Source organism: Chinchilla lanigera, unplaced genomic scaffold (assembly GCF_000276665.1).
Source record: "Chinchilla lanigera isolate Chin_1 unplaced genomic scaffold, ChiLan1.0 scaffold00007, whole genome shotgun sequence".
NCBI classification, from domain to species: Eukaryota; Metazoa; Chordata; class Mammalia; order Rodentia; family Chinchillidae; genus Chinchilla; species Chinchilla lanigera.
The window spans coordinates 2442075-2451823 of NW_004955408.1; the positions used below are offsets into that span (position 1 = coordinate 2442075).

At 58.3% G+C, this 9749-nt stretch overlaps 1 protein-coding gene across 1 annotated transcript; it reads right to left on the reverse strand.

Annotated features, from left to right (window-relative positions):
- Window positions 1–331: 331 nt before the first annotated feature.
- Gm2a (GM2 ganglioside activator) lies at window positions 332–7352 on the reverse strand (the record flags this gene model as incomplete). The annotated part of the gene is given in 3 exon segments (XM_013508167.1): window positions 332–1751; window positions 2085–2267; window positions 7191–7352. Coding segments are annotated over 3 exon segments (501 nt in total), but the record flags the coding sequence as incomplete, so codon positions are not given.
- Window positions 7353–9749: the final 2397 nt, after the last annotated feature.

Genomic DNA, 9749 nt, shown 5'->3' on the forward strand with positions numbered 1-9749 from the left:
GCTTTCCCCAGACCCCCAGGGCCCTTGGGCAGCGTTTGAGCCTTCCACGGAAGGGTTACTCAAGCTTGTGAGGCTGCTCTCAAGGTGTGAACCGGAAGCTCTGAAAGCCTGGGGAGGGGTGGGCCGCAGGGGTCACCTACGGAAAGCACAGCATTTGGGAGCTGGGTGCTAACCCAGCACAATGCCGCAAAGGGACAGCAGCCTCAGAGACAGGCAGGAGGGCCAGTCCCTGTGCCACTGCCCCGAATCCTCCCGACAGCGCCGCCACGCAAATCCAGCCCTGCATCCCCAGGCAGGACCAATGAACACTGCAGCCAAGACCAAGCAGGACTTCTCAGCGTGGTAAAAAGGTTTATTGCTCCAAAGGAGCCCAGAACACGGGCTCTGTGCTCCAGGAGGTTGTCACACACAACAGGAAGCCGCACGGTCTGGCAGTTGCACGGAAGCCACCCTCTCCTCCCTGGATCTCTGCTGCCCGCACAGCCGCTGGTGGGGACCACTCCCGGCGGCCCCGAGCCCCGCAGCCTGCGCCTGAGTGGCCACTCGGACCTGCTCAGCCCCGCCAGAGCCTTCTGCGGGCCCCGATGCTGGATCTGACCCTGCGGGGAGACAGGCTCAGCGGGGAGCTGCCTGGCAACCGAAGGGACAAGGCAGGCGTGGTCCGGGGACAAGGCACACACGAGCCGGACACCCCAGGCAAGCCTCCAGCCTGTGCACTGTACCAAACATAGCTGCCAATATTTAAAACTTGTAAGATTTCATATAAAACCTGGACTTGGGTCTCTCCAGGGAGGGAAGCGGAGACCCTGGGCACACTGAACCCGTCGCGTTCTTCCGCGGTCCCCACTGGCCGCATCTAGCCGGCGGCTGCCCCGCGCCCACCGCGGACTGGACTGCAGATGTCTCGTCAGTGCACATGGCCTGGTTATTGTCACAGCGGTGGGAATCCTCAGGGATCTACTGTCTTTACCCAGGAACAAGGAGTCACACCTGAAGTAAGCTGTTTCTCCCTGTTCCCAATCTTCCTTGGCCCTGCAGGCGCCCGAGTTCCTAAACGACCTTGCACGCCTATTCTTACGATGATTAGCACCTGTGGGGCTGCCTTCGCCACACACCCGCCTCTCCCGCACACTCCCTGCCACGCTGACCAGGCAAACCAAGAGTGAATGCAAAATTAATCCAGAGGTTAGTGGAGGAACAGGCTACCTACTTGGGCCTCCTCCAGGCTCCTTCCTGCAGGAGGAGCTTGGACAAAAGACCAGGGTTAATACTGGTACTCTACTTCTAAGTCAGGGGTCAGAAACACTTGGCGGTTCTGGAAATGAAAGAAGCTCAGAGAAAGGAAGTCCCCGGGTGGGGGGAGCAGGTCCAGCCCGGCAGATGTGCGGGGCGCTCAGGAGCTGCCGGGCGCATCCCCTGGGGTGGGGCTGCTGGCCCCAGCCGGAAACAGAAGGGCAGTGGCACAAGCGAGGCGGCGGAGACCCGCGGAGCACCGTGCAGAGAGAGCCGGGGGCTGCAGCCGGGCCTCAGCAAACCCGAGGCGGAGGAACAGGAGTGCCCGCCCGGTCCCTCGCTCGGCTGAGGCGAAAGCCGCGTCATTTGCCCTTCAGAGAAGCGGAGATCCTGACACAGCCCAGCCGCTTCTCGCGGCGGCTCAGGACGCTCTGGATGCGGTAGTTCCCGGTGCTGAGCCAGCTGGGCAGCTCCAGGTCGGGCACCGTGAAGTTACTTCTGGGCAGGGAGTAGGTGCCCTGCGGGAGGAAGCGGAGCCCAGGTCAGGGCAGGCTGGGCGTGGGGCTGCTCCCCGGGACTGCAGCCGCGAAGGACCCCCTCCCACCGCCTAGGAGCACGGCGTGACACTGGCCGTGGCGCCGCACAGCACAGGCTGTTACAGAGGACGGGTCCCTGGGAAGGGCCCTGCGTCACACCTAGGGTCACAGCCCCCGTTTCACAGACGGGCGCTCAAAAGACGAGCAATTCTCACAGACCCGCAGACAGTGGGCTGGGCCTGCAGGGGCGCAAAGGCCTTCTTCCCACCACCCCTCGTTAGCCACAGGGCCGAGCCGCCCTCGCCCGGGACGTACTTCTTTGAATGGACAGTGGCAGGGAAGCCCGTAGGTGTGCAGGGGCTCTGGGCAGGGCTCCCCGGGGGGAATGTAAGTGGCCAGCACATTGCAGATGTCATCGTAGGTGCAGCTGCCGAGCTGCTCCACACACGGGATCTTGATCCACAGGCCAGCCACCTCCCGCTCCACGGTTAGCTCCACCTGCGGAGAAAGAGGTGCTGAAGTCACAAAAGCAAATTCCGGGGCACATGTACCAGCTCCCCTGCCTCCTTAAAAGGCCAGTATGAAGCCAGACATGGTGGCATAGCCCTGTAATCCCAGCGCTCGGGAGACAGAGGCAGGAGGATCACTGCGAGTTCAAGACCAACCTGAGCTCCACAGTGAGTTCAAGGCCAGTCTGAACTACATAGCAAGACCCTGTCTCAAAAAACCAACCAAACAAAAAGAAAGTCAGGGGGCCGGGGATATAGCTCAGTGGCACAGTGCCTGCCTGGTAAGTGTGAGGTCATGAGTTCAAATCCCACGGAAGTCCCACTCATGGGTAACTGTGGCCATCCCTCGGCTCTGCTCCCTCTCCATCCAGTCTTCACCGCAGAGCTTCCTTCCACCCTGGCCTGGGGCAACCGCCAGCCACTGCCCGGAGCCAGCTCCGGCCTGAAACCCTGTCTTCTGCATGGGAGGCAGAATGAAGGACAACCGCGCTGAGATGAGTCTGCGGGCCGCATCGCTGCCAGGTCAGACCGATGGGGCTTCCTCCAGAAGCGGCAGCTTCCCTGGGCTGTCAGGGATGCTGTAGAAGGGCCCCGCACCCTGTGGGAAGCTGCACAAGAGGTGCAGCAGGCGCGTCACAGCCCCGCACTGCCCAGCCTCTCCCACTCCGCAGGAGGGAGCGACCTGGGCGGAGAGCCGGGCCCCACGGCTGACCGGCCCCGTACCTGGCGCAGGCGGAGCAGCCTGCAGAGTAAGCTGCCCCTCGGGACGGCGCCATGAAGTTAGCTCTCACAGACACGAGTCTGGGCAGAGTCCACCGCGCCATGGACCCTGGGGCTTGCTTTACTTGAAGTTTTGTTTCTAAAATCAAACTCTTCTTCCCCTGGAGGCTGCTGGGCTCGGGCTGGTTCGGCACTCCAGGCCCGGGAGGAGGGAGGAGTCACCACCCGTGTCCTGTGTGGGCGCCTTGCCACCACCCAGCCCACGCAGACCTCCACGGCCCCCTCCCGCCCGCCACACGCTCCAGGCCTGGGAGGCCCAGTCGGAGGGCCAAGGTCAAAGGTCAGCTCCACGACTTCCAGGCACAGTAGCTGGGGAGTCACCCCACCTCCATCTGCATTCGCCAGCTCCCCGAGTGGAGTATACTGATGCCCACCGCTCCCCAGGGTCCAATGCCCGGCACAGGGCGCGGGGCCCGGCTTCTCCCCTGGCAGACACTCCCTCTCCTTTCCCAAGTGCCCCAGAGAAAATGCTTGAGCCACTTACACCCTCGCAGGAGAACCCCCAGGAAAGAGGGGTGCCTCCTTCATCCCCACCCTCACCCCACAGCAGCTGTTCCTGCGCTGAAAGCCTAGGGCAGCTCGCCTCCCGCGTGGGAAGGACTAAGCGTGACCCACTCCCCACTCTCAGTCTCCTCCATAACGGGGTCTCCGAGAAGCAAGCAGGGCTCAGCCGTAAGGTGCCATCGAACTCTCCGCTCCGGGACTTGCTCGCACTTCACGGCACAAGGAAATCAACCGCCCAGCTCCCACCAGGAGGCGACAGCAGCACCCAGGGCAGGTGTCCAGGTCCCAGCCCCAGGCTGGCATCCGCCCCCCACCCCGTCGAGGCCTGTTTCCCCACCCTGACGGAGGTATGCAGATCCCATGACTGCAGGACGACCTACCAGCACGACAGCCTAAGAACAGAAGGGGCCTGCAGTTTGGAAAACAATGGCTTCTCCTGCTCCTGGTGCCTAAACAGAGCCGGGCACACAGAGAGCCCCTGATAACGATCCCCTGCCCTGTACTGCTGCGGTACAATGCTTTTAATTCTTCAGGGGAGATTCCCAGAACGGGACTAGCTGCGTCCAATGGGACCTCTAATCCTAGTTTTTCTGAGGAATCTCCACGCTGATTTCCACAGTGGTTGCACCAGTCTACACTCCCACCAACAGTGGAGAAGGGTTCCTTTTTCCCCACAGCCCCGCCAGCATTTGTTATTGGTTGGTTTCTTGATGACCGCCATTCTTTCTGGGGTGAGAGGGAACCTCAGCGTTGTTTTAATTTGCATCTCTTGAGGACCAGTGGTCAAACTATGTGATGGTCCTCACACCGCTTTTAAAACCTTCCTTTGCCTCAGCCCCGTTGAACGCCTCAGTCACCTCTGTGTGCCCGCTGCCCTGCCCCTCACCCCAACACACAAGCTAGCCTTCAGACACTCCTTCTCTGCACGTTCCTTAGGTTGAAAATATCTACAAACCATACACCTGATAGAGGACTCACAGCGAGGATAAATTTTAAAACTCTAACTCAACAATAAAAAGAAACAAAAAGGGGAGCCTCTGGGCAACCCCGTGTGCCAGAGCCCCAGGCAGGGAGCGCTGCAGCTCCGTGAGGGGAGAGGGAAGAGGGCGCCCACCAGGCCGGACGCCCAATGCGCAAGCGTAAACGCCAGGGACAGCAGGCAACGGCCAGGCACGGGAAGCTGGGCAGGCTGGCTGCAGCTGGAGGAGGAGTGGGCGCACGGGAGGTAGAAACAACGCCGGACCCTGCAGAGCGGGCCAGAAGACAGGCGTGCCGAGCAAGCCCGGCCTCGTCCGTGGCTCTGGGATCTGGGGATTGCAACTTTAAAACCCTGCAGCACGGGTCCCAGAGGCCACTTCTGAGGAAGGCAACTCCCCTGGAACAGCTGAGAGGAGGAAGATGTCACAGGCGCCAGTGCAGCCCAAGGGGCTGAAGGCGCAGACCTCACAGCGCTGGGGCGGGCGGCGAGGGGAGAGGGAAGAACCAACCCAAAACATATACGAACTGGAAACGCGAAGGGACGGCCGAGATCATCCAAGGCCGATCTGCCCTAAGCACAAGTGAGAGCAAAGACAACATTTAGCCCAGATGTGCGACAGGTGACCAAGCAGTGGGGGTAAAATCCACTGCAGCGGCCCACCAAGCCCACCCAAACACAGGTGGGGGGGCGGGGGGCAGGCTGGGCGGAGGATGGGCTGCCTCCAGCTTCCTCGCCAGTCTCGGGACTGGCTCTCCTGGAAACCTGCGGGCCTCTGGGAGAGACGGCAGCGCTGCTCCGCCTCAGCAAAGGGCACCGAGTGCGGTGCATGCGGCCTGCCAGCCAGTCAGTCCCGAATCAGAGGGCCCCAGCTTGCCCCCACGCTGGGTAACAGCTAAAAACCTGCGGCCATCCAGCCCAGAGAGGGCCTGAGGAGGACGGGAAGTAGCAAGCTGGCGCACAGACAACACCTGTGTTTGGGTCCCAGGGGCTCCAGGCAAAGGCTGATGCCACTCGGAATGCCGGCAAGGGCTGGCAGGAACTGGCAGGTCCTGCGCGGGGCACTCTGCAATATGACTAACTCAGGCACGTTCAAGCCAGACCCAGGAGGCAGGGATTGGGATTGCGCCAAGTCGAGGCTGGTCACTGGGACGCAGGTTTCAAGTCAGAGAAAGGTGGTTCCAGAGGCAGTGGGGAGGAGGAGCAGGCTGCAGGGCAGGTAAGAACATCCTAGGAGCGTGGGGATCCTGACCAGAGCACGAGGAAGGCAGTAAGCGATGATGCAATGGGCCCACCCTTTGCAATAAAAGCCCTTATTGTTCTGTGAAGAATGGGCCACAGACAAAAACCGGTGATTGCCAAGTGAATACAGAAGGCTAAACTCACAAAGACACTTAAGTTCACTAGGATAGCACAAGAGACCGGCAAAGGTTTTTAGAACATGCTCAGAGTTGCCGAATGTGTGGAAAAACGGAAAATCCGTTGTTAGGAGGCAGGCTGCCTAGAACACCGGCAGGCACCCTTGCAATGTGCATGTAAAGGTGCTCAGGGGTACAGCGCCTGCCTGGCATGCACAAGGCCCTGGGTTCAATCCCTAGAGCAAGACCAAAACTAACAAACCTAAAAAATCTGTACCTAGATAATCAGAAAAGTATATAAACATGCATAATAAGGACAATTTCTACCAAGGTGATTTCAGTAGTCAGAAAAACCTCCCAAGACCAAAATAAACTAACAAAAACTACCCTGGAAACAAACGAAATGGCCAGCAACAGATTTGTTGCATAAAATATAAAAGATTCGCGAGAGGATACTTCTGCCATTAAAAATTACTAGGTGGTTCTATGCCAAACGTCAAGGAAAGAGGTACCAAATATCAAGTATGATGCTAAATAAATAAAACATAAATGGCAAGTTTAACAGCACATGTCATATAATCCCATGAATGTAAGAACATATACTATATTTACAAGCACATAAAAATTCTGACAGGATACACAGGTAACAATGACTACCTCTCAGAGAAGGCTACAGGAGCACTGCTTACCTTCACACACGGACAGCTATTAAAATAAGTACGTGCATCCTGGGTGAGCTTGTCTGAAGGAAAGCTGCAGAGAATACCCTACAGGGTGTGCAAAGGGCCTGTCTCTCCTCACCAGACGGCAGGGTCTCAGGCGATTTATTTCCTTCCCTTTTGACCACCTGTGCTTTCTAAGGTGACACATCACTGGCTAATTGATGCGTCTATTTTATAATTAACAATGATGCAAGACCGTTACCAACCAGACTGGGCCCAGCACTCGGGAGGATGAGGCAGGGGGATCGCGTCAAGTTCGAGGCCAGCCTGGGCTACATAGCGAGTTCGAGGCCAGCCTGAACAGCACAGTGAAACCCTGCTTCAAAAAGACCAAGGAAAACAAAAGGCTGGGGCGGCCTTGGCAGGCACCCAGCATCAGTCCTTCGTGCCCTGATCTGGGCATCGTTGAGGCTGACATCAGGAATTCCTGTAATCCTGTGATCCCGTCACTTTGAGCCTGCACGGGGCTCTGGATCTACCCATCTTGCGCTGCCAGGGGACCTTAAGATTCCAACGTCTTCTGGGCTTCTCGGAGCGCCTGCTGCTCCCCACGCCACCTCCCCCGACCTTACCTTCAGAGGAGACGTGAGCGGGACGCTGGTCTTGCCCTCCGCGCTGACGATCATGTCCCCAGGGATGACAATGGGGTCAGGCTCCACAGTCAGGCCTTTGATCACCGCAGGGTCCTTCCCTTCATCACAGTTATCCCAGGAGAAGCCGCCGAGCCGGGAAAGCTGAAGGCAACCAAGCAGCGAGGGGAGGAACAAAGCACAAGTTTCACAAAAGGAGCCACCTCAAGAATCAACCCTCCCAAGAATCGACAGGTTACGGCGGTGTCACAGGCCCCTCCCCATCCCCCTGGAACGCTCACTCCACCTTATATTTGAGACCGCACCTGTCCTGCCTGTTTTATAGACAGGGCTTTAGTGAAAGACAGAAGTCATCACATCCCCAAAAGTATGCGTACACTGTGAAGTACATCACAGGGGCTGAGCTCATCGGTCTCGGGGTGCCGCCCCTGATCTGCCCACTCCTCTCCCTGCAGCCTGGGATCCCCCTGGGGAACCAGCTCCTGGGGGAACCCCCTTCACGGCCACGTCCACGGCCCCAATCCAGGGCCAGGAATAACGGGGAGCACAAAGCACAGTGGGAAACAATGGCACCCCAAACCCTGCCCTTGAGGGGACAGGACACGCCCAGAGATCTCCAGTGGGGTCTCGCAGCCTCACCCCAGCAGGCATGCCACATCCCCCTCTCCTCCCTGAGGAGGCCCCTCTGTCCATCACCACCTTGTCCAGCCCCGCGGAGCCATCCACTCATTCCCACAGGCCCTCGTAACCCTCAACACCACACGCGACTCTGCCCAGCCCCTCAGCCCTCTTCCAGCCCTCAGAGATGGTCAGCACTCCCACCACCCATACCCAGTCTTACAGAGAAACCTGCGACGCACACCCCCAGTGAGCTCCACCTTCAGCAGGCCCAAAGGAGACAAACCCCGCTCGGCCCCAACACCCCCCACCGAAGAGAGCAAGAGGAAGAGGAGGAGGAGCAAAGGGCAGACGGAGCTTCTCCCTCCCGTGTGGGTACTAAGACATCAGCGGCTGCAGCACCCCGGACTTGGGGCTTGGGGCCACCCAGAGTCAGAAGTTGGGGTTGGTGCTGAAGCACCTGGACTTGCGACCTGGGACCAACTCAAAGCTGGAAAAGGAACCAGAACTAAGTGCTCTGCCCTTCCATAGAAAGGCAGGCCATGGAGTCGCTCACCCTGTGTACAAAAGCCGCACAGGGCGGCAGGGAAAGGCCTGGCTCTGGGTGGAAATCAAACAGCCCTGGGCTGAAGTCACAGCTCAGCCACACTTACCATGTGATTCTAGAGGAAGGGACCCATTTGGAGCCTCCACGTCCACTTTTCTTTTTTTTTCTTGTGATACAAGGTCTAACTACGTGGTTCAGGCCAACTTCCAACTCACCACTGGTACGTACCCCAGGCTATCCTCAAACTCACTGCACTCCTCCTGCCTCAGCCTCCTACGTGCTGGGATTACACATGTATGCCACCCTGCCTATCTCTGCATCTTTTTCAGTGCTGGAGATGAAACCCACAGCCTCACATATGCTGGCCAAGTGTTCTATCACTGAGCTACATTTCCAGCTAACATCAATTTTTTTTTTGGTACTGGGGATTAAACCCTGGCGTGCTCTATACCTGAGCCATATCCCCAGCCCTTTTCACTTTGTATTTTGAGATACAGTCTCGCTAAGCTGCCCAGGTGAAATTCAGACTTGTGACCCTCCCACCTCAGCCTCCCTCTGTGCTGCAGTTATAGGTGTGCGCACCGCCCCTGCTCATCCACATCTTTCAAGGGGCGGCATCTCTGCCTTCCTCTAGGGGCCGTCACGGGAGTCCGAGCATATATGCAAAGCTCGTGACACTGCGCCACGCACAAACTGCGAGCTGGCTCACGAAGACAGCCAGAAACGTTCCTGTCCCGGCCTCCAGCGTCCACTCTCTGTCATCAGTTCCAGGAGTCCCTGCACACCGGTTACGCTTCCATTTACGGAGCTTGCTGGAATGGGTTTCTCATCCTCGGAATGACAGGTCACACCATGACTAAGGTTAAGGCACGCTGGGGTAGGAACCAGCAGGTATTTCCTTCAGCATTCATTCTGCAAATATTTAGGGAGCGACAAGGACGGGTATTGCAGGATGTGTCAAGGCAAGCAATTAGACACTGTTCCTGCTCTGCCTCGTGGAGCTTACAGTCCGATGTAAACAAACATCCCCTGCTCATCCCCCAGAAGATGCGGAGAGTAGCAAAGACTCCCTTCAACAGCACAGGACGAGGAGTCACTGCCGAGTGCAGTGCATTTGACCTGGGCGGAGGCAGCAGGCACTCTCCAGGCATTACGGAAAGGCCGACAAGCTCAGGGTGCTGGACCAGGTCCCCAGAGGAGGCCGGAGGCACGGCAGGACCTCAAGGGTCACAACCAGGAGGCAACGGGACCACACTAAGACCACACTAAGATCTGTGCACACACTGAAAGAGACAGGGCTGGGAGTGTCTGGAGTTTGGGATCAGGCTGAAGGGATGGAGAGGAGACGAGCCACTTCCCAAGCTGCCTTCCCCAGG